Source organism: Protopterus annectens, chromosome 12.part0, assembly GCF_019279795.1.
Source record: "Protopterus annectens isolate FY-2018-M chromosome 12.part0, PAN1.0, whole genome shotgun sequence".
Taxonomy (NCBI): Eukaryota; Metazoa; Chordata; order Ceratodontiformes; family Protopteridae; genus Protopterus; species Protopterus annectens.
In genome coordinates, this window is record NC_056746.1 from 278,377,274 (window position 1) to 278,391,798 (window position 14,525).

The following is a 14,525-nucleotide window of genomic DNA, read 5'->3' on the forward strand; positions in this document are numbered from 1 at the left end:
TAGGGTAGATAGGTAAGAGTATGAGTGTGTAAGTGTTGAAAGTGGTGGTGTTTGTGCATTTGTGATATGTGTGTGTGTGTGTGTGTGTGTGTGTGTGTGTGTGTGTGTGTGTGTGTGTGTGTGTGTGTTTGTGTGTCTGGGGGCACTGTGGTGTGTAGTGATGAGTTTACTGTCTTTTTCTGTTTGGTGTGACCTCGGAGTTAGTATATATAAGTAGTGGGGGTGTGGGGGTATAACCCCCCCACATGGTGGGGTGCAGGGGGGCTTGCCCCCCTGCTTATATGTAGGGTAGGTTTATTTATTTGTATTGTAGTATTTGTGTGTGTTTTGTTTGTTTCAATGTGGGGAGGCTGGTGTATGTGTTGCGTGGTGTATGGCGTGTTTACTTTCATTGTTTTGCATTTTGTGGTTTTTGGGTTTCGGCGTTTTGGTTTTTCGGCTTTGTAGTGTCGAGATACTGAAATTCGATATTTCAGTATTTCAAGATTTCAGGATTATAAAGTGAATCTATGTGTGTGTGTATATATATATATATATATATATATATATATATATATATATATATATATATATGTAAATATATACATATATATATGTATATATATATATATATATATATAGCTTGTAAGGATTTGTGTGCTTGTGTTGTGTGTGTGGTTTGTGGATGGGATGTGTTTTAATAATTGTTATTGTGGTGTGCAGTGTATGGGGTTATATATATATATATATATATATATATATGTAAATATATACATATATATATATATATATATATATATATGGGTCCAGGACTAATGCTCGAGCGTCCGTTTCACCGAATGTGAAACGGCTGTGCATACTTACACGAAAGTGCTTTTCACCAAAGAAGCTTACACGAAAGTGCTTTTCACCAAAGAAGCACTTTCGCGGAAGAATGCCTGTTGTGGAGATCGCACTACAGTGGGGATAAGGGAAAATTCCCTTTTCCCCACTGTAGTGTGACCTCGGAGTGAGAATATAAAAGTAGGGGAGGGTGCAGGGGGGCTTGCCCCCCTGCAAAAACGTAAATGTAATGTTTTTATTTTTTTTTTGTTTTGAGCACACTTTAACGAAATCACTTTTTTGGTGAAAGCACTTTCATTAAAGTGTGTTCGGGGATAGTGGATTCGGACTGTTCAATTTTCGTTCAACAGTCCTAGATCCATGTATATATATATATATATATATATATATATATATATTATATATATATATAAAATATTTATATATGGGGGTGGATATGATAGATGTAGTTTTCTTTAATTATAGGTTGCCCTACCAGGCTAAACCTGAGAAAAGGTCACCTTGAACCAGTGTTTACTACAGTTAACAAAAATAAATAAATGCATAGTGTGTGTGTGTGTGTGTGTGTGTGTGTGTGTGTGTGTGTGTGTGTGTGTGTGTGTGTGTTTACGTACTTATGACTATAGTTTAAGTAAAGCTAATACATGCTGCTATGCTGCATTAATGCATCAGGTATGCCTTTTGTTGTCAGGGTAACAATTCATGCCTCTGAAAAGTGAAAAGTCTTCCACGCTTCAGAATGTTCTGAAGTGGTTTTGAGATATGACTAGGTTGTAAATTACAGGTCTGAAATGACAGGTGTTACACATTATAAAAAATTTTGCCTAATAAAATGGAGGATCATAATTGCAATAGTGGTCATAGTTTTGGAATAACATTTCAACATCTTAAGACCCTGTTTGTGAACTGTCCAGTGTCATGAAAGATACGTTGCTGTTGAGTGTGTTATATACTTGTGGGCCATATTAGCTTACTGACAGTGTCAATAATCATAATGAAAGGTACAGCGCATATCATTTTGGAATTCTGGGTCTACAGCATTACAGAAACTGCATTTGCAATAACAAAGCTCACTAAGCTGATGAATCCCATAAAAATGCACTGTACTTTTTACAAGTGTAAAAAGGTGGTGTTGAATCTCATGACATGCATGCAAAGGTGAAAGGGTTGTGTGGTAAGACTTTATTTAAAGAGTTGTGAGATGGGTTGAAAGTAGATAATTTTATGTCAGTTCAAGTTAAAAAACAAGGAAAGCTTTGTTTATTCGTGTATTGAATACTATTGGATTTAACACCTACCAGTAGCCCGGCAGCAAGAAAATGATACTGGTAGCTTCAGTGTCCCAGTGACCAATACCTGTACAAAAGTTAAAAAAAAAAAAAAGTACTTTAAGGAGCACTACACCTGTAATGCAGTATAACTGAAAGGATGCCCTTTATTTTACAAAACAGATTGTGGTAGAGTGGATACCTGGTACTGCTTTTGTCAAAGAAGCTGCCAGTGAGAATGCGGTATTGCCTATTGTGAAGAATAAACTAAGAGCTAAAATTTGTGTGTATACCACCAACAGTACAGCAGAGACCATATTATATATGCACACAGGCATGCAAGTAAATGGTAAGAATTGTGCATAAGCAAGTACCGCTAGCAAGATGGTAGGAATGAAACAGCTTTTCCCCATCTCGCAGTAAGGCTAGCGGGAGAGTAAGTCAGGTCTGTGACAAGGGGATGAAAAGGGACAGGTGTGTAATGCAAAATTGTACTAAAACACATTTCTGTAAAAACTGAGGTTATACTGTAAATGTGAAGTCATCTTTTTGTTATGCTGCAGTCACTTCAGAATCGCTTATATTAAGTAAAGGGGTGAGGGAGTAAAACCACTTCCATGGGGAGACGAGGGGCTATGTCCCTCCACCAAAATAAAATAAATAAATAATTAGGTAGCTCTGTGTTTTCCTTTGCAAAACAGTAATTGTACTGCTGTACTCCATATTTGCTCAGTAGAACAGGCTAGAAGCACTACTTGTGTAAGTTAGCAGTGAGTACAACCCAGAACCTGCAGTGGTTATCACACAGCAATGGTGGACCTTATGAGCTGCATGTACATCCTGTGGTTATCACACAGCAGTGGTGGACCTTATGAGTTGCATGTACATCCTGTGGTTATCACACAGCAGTGGTGGACCTTATGAGTTGCATGTACATCCTGTGGTTACACACAGCAGTGGTGGACCTTATGAGTTGCATGTACATCCTGTGGTTATCACACAGCAGTGGTGGACCTTATGAGTTGCATGTACATCCTGTGGTTACACACAGCAGTGGTGGACCTTATGAGTTGCATGTACATCCTGTGGTTATCACACAGCAGTGGTGGACCTTATGAGTTGCATGTACATCCTGTAGTTATCACACAGCAGTGGTGGACCTTATGAGTTGCATGTACATCATGTGGTTATCACACAGCAGTGGTGGACCTTATGAGTTGCATGTACATCCTGTGGTTATCACACAGCAGTGGTGGACCTTATGAGTTACATGTACATCCTGTGGTTATCACACAGCAGTGATGGACCTTATGAGTTGCATGTACATCCTGTGGTTATCACACAGCAGTGATAGACCTTATGAGTTGCATGTACATCCTGTGATTATCACACAGCAGTGATGGACCTTATGAGTTACATGTACATCCTGTGGTTATCACACAGCAGTGGTGGACCTTATGAGTTACATGTACATCCTGTGGTTATCACACAACAGTGGTGGACCTTATGAGTTACATGTACATTCTGTGGTTATCACACAGCAGTGGTGGACCTTATGAGTTACATGTACATCCTGTGGTTATCACACAGCAGTGGTGGACCTTATGAGTTACATGTACATCCTGTGGTTATCACACAGCAGTGGTGGACCTTATGAGTTACATGTACATCCTGTGGTTATCACACAGCAGTGATGGACCTTATGAGTTACATGTACATCCTGTGGTTATCACACAGCAGTGGTGGACCTTATGAGTTACATGTACATCCTGTGGTTATCACACAGCAGTGGTGGACCTTATGAGTTGCATGTACATCCTGTGGTTATCACACAGCAATGGTGGACCTTATGAGTTGCATGTACATCCTGTGGTTATCACACAGCAGTGGTGGACCTTATGAGTTGCATGTACATCCTGTGGTTATCACACAGCAGTGGTGGACCTTATGAGTTGCATGTACATCCTGTGGTTATCACACAGCAGTGGTGGACCTTATGAGTTACATGTACATCCTGTAGTTATCACACAGCAGTGGTGGACCTTATGAGTTGCATGTACATCCTGTGGTTATCACACAGCAGTGGTGGACCTTATGAGTTGCATGTACATCCTGTGGTTATCACACAGCAGTGGTGGACCTTATGAGTTACATGTACATCCTGTGGTTATCACACAGCAGTGATGGACCTTATGAGTTACATGTACATCCTGTGGTCATCACACAGCAGTGATGGACCTTATGAGTTACACGTACATCCTGTGGTTATCACACAGCAGTGGTGGACCTTATGAGTTACACGTACATCCTGTGGTTATCACACAGCAGTGGTGGACCTTATGAGTTACATGTACATCCTGTGGTTATCACACAGCAGTGATGGACCTTATGAGTTACATGTACATCCTGTGGTTATCACACAGCAGTGGTGGACCTTATGAGTTCCATGTACATCCTGTGGTTATCACACAGCAGTGGTGAATCTTATGAGTTACATGTACGTCCTGTGGTTATCACACAGCAGTGGTGAATCTTATGAGTTACATGTACGTCCTGTGGTTATCACACAGCAGTGATGGACCTTATGAGTTGCATGTATGTCCTGTGGTTATCACACAGCAGTGATGGACCTTATGAGTTGCATGTACATCATGTGGTTATCACACAGCAGTGGTGGACCTTATGAGTTGCATGTACATCCTGTGGTTATCACACAGCAGTGGTGGACCTTATGAGTTACATGTACGTCCTGTGGTTATCACACAGCAGTGATGGACCTTATGAGTTGCATGTACATCCTGTGGTTATCACACAGCAGTGATAGACCTTATGAGTTGCATGTACATCCTGTGGTTATCATACAGCAGTGATGGACCTTATGAGTTACATGTACATCCTGTGGTTATCACACAGCAGTGGTGGACCTTGTGAGTTACATGTACATCCTGTGGTTATCACACAGCAGTGATGGACCTTATGAGTTGCATGTACATCCTGTGGTTATCACACAGCAGTGGTGGACCTTATGCGTTGCATGTACATCCTGTGGTTATCACACAGCAGTGGTGGACCTTATGAGTTGCATGTACATCCTGTGGTTATCACACAGCAGTGGTGGACCTTATGAGTTGCATGTACATCCTGTGGTTATCACACAGCAGTGGTGGACCTTATGAGTTACATGTACATCCTGTAGTTATCACACAGCAGTGATGGACCTTATGAGTTGCATGTACATCCTGTGGTTATCACACAGCAGTGGTGGACCTTATGAGTTGCATGTACATCCTGTGGTTATCACACAGCAGTGGTGGACCTTATGAGTTACATGTACATCCTGTGGTTATCACACAGCAGTGATGGACCTTATGAGTTACATGTACATCCTGTGGTTATCACACAGCAGTGATGGACCTTATGAGTTACATGTACATCCTGTGGTTATCACACCGCAGTGATGGACCTTATGAGTTACATGTACATCATGTGGTTATCACACAGCAGTGATGGACCTTATGAGTTACATGTACATCCTGTGGTTATCACACAGCAGTGGTGGACCTTATGAGTTGCATGTACATCCTGTGGTTATCACACAGCAGTGGTGGACCTTATGAGTTGCATGTACATCATGTGGTTATCACACAGCAGTGGTGGACCTTATGAGTTGCATGTACATCCTGTGGTTATCACACAGCAGTGGTGGACCTTATGAGTTACATGTATATCTTGTGGTTATCACACAGCAGTGATGGACCTTATGAGTTGCATGTACATCCTGTGGTTATCACACAGCAGTGGTGGACCTTATGAGTTGCATGTACATCCTGTGGTTATCACACAGCAGTGATGGACCTTATGAGTTACATGTACATCCTGTGGTTATCACACAGCAGTGGTGGACCTTATGAGTTGCATGTACATCCTGTGGTTATCACACAGCAGTGATGGACCTTATGAGTTACATGTACATCCTGTGGTTATCACACAGCAGTGGTGAATCTTATGAGTTACATGTACGTCCTGTGTTTATCACACAGCAGTGATGGACCTTATGAGTTGCATGTATGTCCTGTGGTTATCACACAGCAGTGATGGACCTTATGAGTTGCATGTACGTCATGTGGTTATCACACAGCAGTGATGGACCTTATGAGTTACATGTACATCCTGTGGTTATCACACAGCAGTGGTGAATCTTATGAGTTACATGTACATCCTGTGGTTATCACACAGCAGTGGTGGACCTTATGAGTTACATGTACATCCTGTGGTTATCACACAGCAGTGGTGGACCTTATGAGTTGCATGTACATCCTGTGGTTATCACACAGCAGTGGTGGACCTTATGAGTTACATGTACATCCTGTGGTTATCCCACAGCAGTGATGGACCTTATGAGTTGCATGTACATCCTGTGGTTATCACACAGCAGTGATGGACCTTATGAGTTGCATGTACATCCTGTGGTTATCACACAGCAGTGGTGGACCTTATGAGTTGCATGTACATCCTGTGGTTATCACACAGCAGTGGTGGACCTTATGAGTTGCATGTACATCCTGTGGTTATCACACAGCAGTCGTGGACCTTATGAATTGCATGTACATCCTGTGGTTATCACACAGCAGTGGTGGACCTTATGAGTTACATGTACATCCTGTAGTTATCACACAGCAGTGGTTGACCTTATGAGTTACATGTACATCCTGTGGTCATCACACAGCAGTGATGGACCTTATGAGTTACATGTACATCCTGCAGTTATCACACAGCAGTGATGGACCTTATGAGTTGCATGTACATCCTGTGGTTATCACACAGCAGTGATGGACCTTATGAGTTGCATGTACATCATGTGGTTATCACACAGCAGTGATAGACCTTATGAGTTGCATGTACATCCTGTGATTATCACACAGCAGTGGTGGACCTTATGAGTTACATGTACATCCTGCGGTTATCACACAGCAGTGGTAGACCTTATGAGTTACATGTACATCCTGCAGTTATCACACAGCAGTGATGGACCTTATGAGTTTCATGTACATCCTGTGGTTATCACACAGCAGTGGTGGACCTTATGAGTTGCATGTACATTCTGCGGTTATCACACAGCAGTGGTGGACCTTATGAGTTACATGTACATCCTGTGGTTACACACAGCAGTGATGGACCTTATGAGTTACATGTACATCCTGTGGTTATCACACAGCAGTGGTGGACCTTATGAGTTACATGTACATCCTGTGGTTATCACACAGCAGTGGTGGACCTTATGAGTTACATGTACATCCTGTGGTTATCATACAGCAGTGGTGGACCTTATGAGTTGCATGTACATCCCAGCATTTCTGCAGGTTAATGCTCAAGGAATACAGACAGTGTGGCTTGATTAATGACAGCAGTTGAGGCACACCTTGTAGAAGAAACTGCAGTCTGACCCACTGTAATGTTTGCAGTGACTGCATTTAGGGTTAACTGTAGATAATAGTCAAAACTGTTCTGTTTTCTTTTCCTATTACTTTTATATTTTAGTAGGTTAGAAGAAGTGTGAGATAAACATTAGTTTTAATTGAATAAAAGGCAGACAGGAATGTTATCAGGACCCATGGTGTTGATGTTCTTGGTTTGAGACAGAGCTGACAGGGCTTGATCTGTAGTGATTTTTATAGGGAATCTCTTGGTAGCAGTATATACAGAAATCTGAGTAGATAAAGTGAAATTGGTGCTGAGTTTGCCAGTAATGATATTAACGATTGCTTCTTGTTCCCACAAGGTGGTCCCATTGAGTATCAGTTCAGAGCAGTTCTGTTACATCTAATAATAATAATAATAAGAATACCCATTTGTTAAGTAGGTAGGCCCACTGGAGTCATAGTTCATTTTCAGGGGTGACCTGGGAACAATGTCTGGTTGAGTGATTTGCTCAAGGTCACACTGTAGGCAAATGAGGGTTGAGGGAATCAAACCTTGTAGCACAGGAACAACAGTGCACAGCCTTAATTAACCCTCTGCAGCAACTGCAGGAATGTAAACAAGCATTCCCTTGTGACTGTTTTTGGAGATGAAGGTAATTTAACTCCATAACTGACCCTACATTTCTTAATGGCACATCTAAGTTCTAGCATAATAGACTATACTTCTAATATTCCTATTTAATATTATTGGTAATATTATTAATATTATTGTTTAATATTATCACCAATCAATTATCTACCTCCACACCACTATCATCGCTTGTACCCTTTGCCAATGACTCCACAGTCATCACCATAGCCAATACTCTCTCTGATCTACATACTACAACTCAAAACTCCTTTTTGTCTATCGAAAACTGGTTCAACCAGAACCAGCTAATCGTAAACCCAAAGAAGACTAAACTTCTGCTTTTCATCCTAAAAACAATGACTCACCTAAAATCCTCTTTCTCTATCTCTTCCTTTAACAATACACCTATCACAGTAGAAACTCACACCAAACTACTTGGGGTCATTTTTGACGACCAGCTGAAATTTGACCTACATATTCTCAGTAACATTACACTTGGACTCCTCTACAGGAACAAATACTTCTTATCCAGTAAAGCCAAGACAGCCCTAGCCCATGCCTAGCTACTCCCAACCCTCCTGTATGGCTCTCAAATTCTTACCAACTTACAAACCACACTTCTCTCTAAACTATTGTCCACTTACAATAAGGTGGCCAAATTTGCAGCAGAACTCCCTTACCATTCCCATTACTGCTTTGCACTCAGGAAACTAAACTGGTTAAGAATTTCCCCACAGCCTTCTCCTACCACAGCTTCAGATAATTCATTCTGTACTGCACCAGCCCTCTTTCCTTCAAAGCATTACCTCTGTCATCTCCCCCTGCTCCCCACTTAGAGCACTTCGGAGCTCAGAACAACATCTCCTCTCTATATACAAGCCAAAAATCAAAATTGGCAAGAACCTTTACAGCTGTTCCCCAGCTGAGAGCTGGAATAAACTTCCCCCTAGACATTTGAAATATTAAGCCTAAACACCAGTTCAGAAACACTGTAAAAAAAACACCTAAGCAATCTATGGCTATGTCAGTGTAATCATCCCCCTGACTGACCTTATTCCTCTCTGTCATCTTGCTTTACACCTTTCTTCCATACATATGTCACCCCACTTCCCTTCTCTTCGCCTAATGTTTCACTGCATTACTCTTACTAGGTCTTCCCTCTGCTGCTATTTACCTGAACTGATGATGATGATTGCAAATTTTTTTTACTCTGTATTCCACCAGGTGTACTTATTAATTATTTTTAATCTGTTTGTCTGTTATTGTAAACTCAGATTAATTTTACTCCTAGTAACCATTGTTTATGTAGCTATGTATTATGTGTATGCACTTAGTTAGTTATTGTAGATATATTTGTGGAGCTTTTCTCCCTGAGTCTCCAATGAAAAAAGGCTCTGGCCCAGCTGGACTAACCCTGTCAACAAATGTCAAATAAATAAATAAAATTATACTTTTAATACTTTTGTTTACCCTGTTTGTTATATTTGTCATTTTTACTTGTTTATTTATTTATTATTATATCACTGGTGTTTCATCTTGCTTTATTGTTTTCTATGTAATCTACTGTCAAATTGTATGTATGTATGCTTTCTTTAATTGCATTTACACTACTGGTTATTTGATGCTATCTAACTCTCTGAAGCGTTTCTCTGAGAGACCTCTGATAAAAATGGGTATTTATTACCTAGTCAGACTTTCCTGGTAAACAAATGTCAGTAATTAAATAAACGATACAAAAGTCCTTTTTATACTGTGGCAAAAATACTTATTATAAAGGGCTTGCAGTCTGTTTCTTTTATGGTAGAAATTCTTGATGTGAGAACTCCATCATATGGATTTATGTTAGATATGGACAGACACTTCAATGCTGTTATCTACAAGTTAGTAGAACTATACCATGGCCTCATATTAGAGGATTTTTTTACTGAGTACATATGATCGGCCTAAAGCATCCACTTCCTGTGCTCCATTGACCCATTCATTCCTCTTCTGGGCTGAGAGCCCTCAATCCTATTCATTTCCTGATGGAGACAAGAGTCAGGTGTTAGGAAATGGGTCTGCTTGACTATCTAGCATACTGTCCTATCCCCTTCCCTTTGGCAGCCTGTGAGTGCTAATCTGTCTCAGGAGGAACACACAGACTTCCAAGCATGCTTAACCTTCCAACCAACTGACACATTACTCACAACACAGACACAATGGGCTCTTTATGCTCTTTGGTACACCTGCATTCCTATAAGTGTCATCAATGCAGCAAGCCAAGCTACCTCCCTCCACCCAGAATGTGTGCGCTGGTGTCAGCAGACAGCTCCCATCCTCGCCCTCCCAGTGCCTCCAGCACCTATGCAGGTAGTCAGACCTGATTCATCTGGGGTGTAGCCAGAGCCTTATCCCTCTGTGCCACTGCCTGGGGAATGTTAAGGAATATTTAAGGATTTATCCCAGGTATGATTAAAGATCCTAGCTCTTACTAGGCTCTAATACTGTCCTCCCTACGTCATCTAACTGTACTTAAACAATGGACCATCCCACCTGTGCTAACTTCCCCCTGCTGTAATAAGAGTGGAGGGTGAGTAGGTGATTTTCTTTTCTTTTTCATATCAGGTGGTAAGAGGCCTGAACCCGTCCCCCAATAAAGACCTACTTAACCCTGTCTAAGTGTACCTCTGTCTGTATCCCTTCCTGTCTCAACAGTTCCACCCTGTTCCATACACTCTGTCTTCTGCTCCTCCTATTATCCTACTTACTTCTCCCCCCAACATTGTGAGTTCCTGTTTTCTTCCCACTAACAAACCCTGACTGGCTACAAGTCCTTAACAGCATGTTATTACTGTTTTAACTTGGTTGTCAATTTATGATGATGATGATGTGTAATTATGATGAAGGCAGAAAGTGAAGAACAGACAATCTGATTAAGTCAGTTATTGATGGATTGAATCACAGTCTCATTCTCTTTGCAGCTTAAACAAGTAACTTATTTTTTTCTTGATGTAAATATTTAATAAACTTCAGTGACCATTTTGCAAGGTGCAAATAGCTGCATGGTTTAAACTTTGACCATTTCTATCTTTCAGTGCAACCAGCTGTTTGACTCCCTTCAAGACCTAGTGGACCACGTCAACGATGTCCATGTGAAGCCTGAGAAGGATGCAGGGTACTGCTGTCACTGGGAAGGGTGCAGCAGAAGAGGAAGAGGTTTCAATGCCAGGTGAATCATCCAGTACAAAAAATGCCATCTGACTGCTGTAGTTTAGTGTTAATCATTAAAGTCAGGTACAGGTCATACACTGTTCTTGAGATGCAATGGAATTCAACTGAGTAGTCAAAGCCCTGGTTTCTTAGAGTGAGTGCAGACTGGTGACAGCGATTTGATTGCATACCTGAACTGTTGAAGTGTAAATGCACAGGCGATAGTAGGGGATTATATTGCTACTCTAACCTTCAGAGGGAAATGTGGATATAGTTCTACAGCTTGTGTTATACAGATGAAGTGCAGACAGAGTCATCTGCCTGAATGGAGACCACTGAAAGGATGACATTTCAGTGCCAGCAGTTTCTGCCACTGATTGACTTAGACAGAAAAACTGTTGCACCTACACATCTGATGCTTGTCAGATGTCCCACACTGCTGGCTAAACCCTCCCATTTACTGACCAGAAAGACAAAGGGTTCAGGCTTGCAGTGATCATAACAACAGAGGATATTGATGAGAGACAGAATCTCAGGTAGGACCATGAGTTGCAATAGTGCCATATAAGGTACTGATTGAAACCACGTGGATGCACTGAGGTAGTCTTAGTACCTAAACAAATCAAATGACATAGTAGCTATTAATGGGCCCAATAAGGGGCATGTACTCTGCAAGAGAAGAAAACAGGAAGAAAATTTGAATCTGTGTCAGTGTTACTTGAAGTAGACTGTAAGAATTGAATATCTTAAGTAAATGACTAGGGATATGCTTCATGAATAATTATTCATAAATAATATTCAAAAGGAGTTGTACAATATGGGATGGAGTAGGTGTTAAGCATTCAACCTTCACAGCGCTGCGTGAGTAGAATATCTGTTTCACAGCACTGTTCAAAGGAGGTACTGATGCACTGTTATTTAGGGCCCTTATGTGTGTGTATAGATAATAGGGAAGGGCACAGCTAACAATATCTGTCCAAAACCATATGGAGCAATGTATCACTGTTTAACTGCAATGCAACACTCCCTATTTATCATCAGGAGGGTGTTTAACTTTGGGTAATATCAGTAGCTGGCAAGAAAACTACAGCCCTTATCCACATTATTAGGTATAACACCTTTGTTGTGGTGCCTACTTAAACTGGTGATACCAGTTGTTTCCTCTCACCTTATTAAAAGTGAGCATTCCATATAATGAAGAGAAGGTTCCTTGTTATTCAGTGGTCCTCTAACCCTGTGTGAAATCCAGAAGTTTCTCTTGCCATAAATATGTTTAAGAACACGCACGGGCCATTGGTTTTAATGTATAGTTGGCTCGATGAAACTAAAAATAAAATGGCTGACCATTAACCTCTAATATGTGTGAATTACTTCGTCTTGGTTGTGTTGAGTCCTAAGAGGATTATTTCTGTGTGAATTGTAGAAAGGAGCTGGAAGCTAGTCTTTTTATATAACAAAGAAGGAAAGTCTTTCACATGAAGTGTCAAGGAAACCCAGTTCAAAGTTTTCTTGGGAGTGCTGCCAAATCAGAATAAAATAGATTTTTTTAATTTATATAATTCAAATTGTTTTTGTATGTGTTATTTTAATTTAAAGATTTTTCTCTTGGAGTTTTAAAGACCTACCTTAAGCCATAAAACAATCCTTTAATATTTATTTTCTCTATGAGAGCTGGGTGGATTAACTGCTTTCCAATTGTGGAAGAAGTTGAAACATCTTTTTTTTCTTAAGATAACAAGGGAAACAAGTTCAAGGTTTTCTGGAGAGATCTGCCAGAAATAAGAGTGCTGAGTGAGTGTATCTGACTATGTTTTGTATACTTACATGTTTAATTTTTCCTTGTTTTACTTATTTTATTGCAGTGACATTTTTTTCTTGGAATTTTAAAAGTTTAGGGCTGTGGAAGAAAACAAACCTTGTGTATCTTTGCTTGAAGCCTGCATGAATTAAGTGCTTGTGAGTTGTAGAAAGATATGGAAACCAGCCTCCTTATTTAAGATAGCAAGTCAATTCAATGTGAGGTTCTTGAGAGATCTGCCAGAACAAACTCTTGTATATCTGATATTTTATAAATTTTTTCTTGGTTTATTGCAGTTTAAGGTTATGGCATCAACACTTCATCCTGTATCTGATGCAGCTTATATTCGCTATATCCTCTCTGGCAGAAGTCCTTAACTGAAGTATCAAAGGAAAAATACATATCGCTGTCTTTATTGTGCAACCTCACATGTCTAAGAACTGACCTCTCATTACATTTCGTTTCAGACACTTAGGATGCATACTTTGTACATGCAACAGATTGTTCTTCTTGCATGCCTTCTTTTAAATGTTAGTATTAATCACACCACCATCCTTCCTAATATATACATCTAGGAAATCAACACCCACATAAGAAAAATTGTATGTGAATTTCAAAAAAGTAGTCATTTCATGTAAATATTGCACAAACTCTTGTACAGTTCCTTTGATACTTTAGCTAAGGACTTCTCCCAGAGAGGATATAGCGAATATAAGGTGCATCAGATACAGGATGAAGTGTTGATGCATAGACATGATAGAGCACGACCATATTTTGGTGATGACTCAAATAATATGCAGACACCCAGGGAAATAGGGGGTGACACTGTAAGGCTATCATTGAACTATTCTAATAATGTATATAATGTTTGTAACACCATTAAGAAGCACTAGAATGTACTTAGGACAGATCCCAAGCTTAAAGAAGTGGTAGGTTGTGAACCTAAATTTACCTTTAAAAACTACAAATCGATTAAGAGAATGTTATGTTATAAATCCATTAGGAAGAGAACAGTGTCAAATCTGACAGTGAAAGGGACTTCAGATATGGTGGTTGCAGTGTTTGTTCGTATATCATTGAATGTGACTGCTTCTTACATCCAGTTACTGGCTGAAGATTTTACTATAATTTTTATGCTGACTGTAATACACAAAATGTTGTTTATTTTGCTGAGTGCGTTGTATGTAAATGTTACTATGTTGGAAAGACAAATCGTAATTTTAGAGTTAGGATTAGACAGCATGTTTACAGTATGAATAGATGTGCTGATAGAAATGCACTTGGTAAACATGTGAAAAATGAAGGCTCTAATCATGTTTTTAACTTTTTGGTGCTTGACGTTTTTATGCCTAATATTAGGGCTGATGATGTGAGAACAAGTACAGAGAACTTAGAAA

The 14,525-nt window shown here is 40.0% G+C and overlaps 1 protein-coding gene across 2 annotated transcripts in view; it reads left to right on the forward strand.

Moving 5' to 3' along the window:
• The window catches only part of GLIS2 (GLIS family zinc finger 2), a 681,681-nt gene that overhangs the window by 625,020 nt on the left and 42,136 nt on the right, over positions 1–14,525 (forward strand). For both annotated transcript variants that reach the window (XM_044089337.1, XM_044089338.1), the window contains one exon: positions 11,216–11,349. In XM_044089337.1, the coding sequence (XP_043945272.1) occupies positions 11,216–11,349 (134 nt within the window). The remainder of the gene's footprint in view (positions 1–11,215; positions 11,350–14,525) is intronic.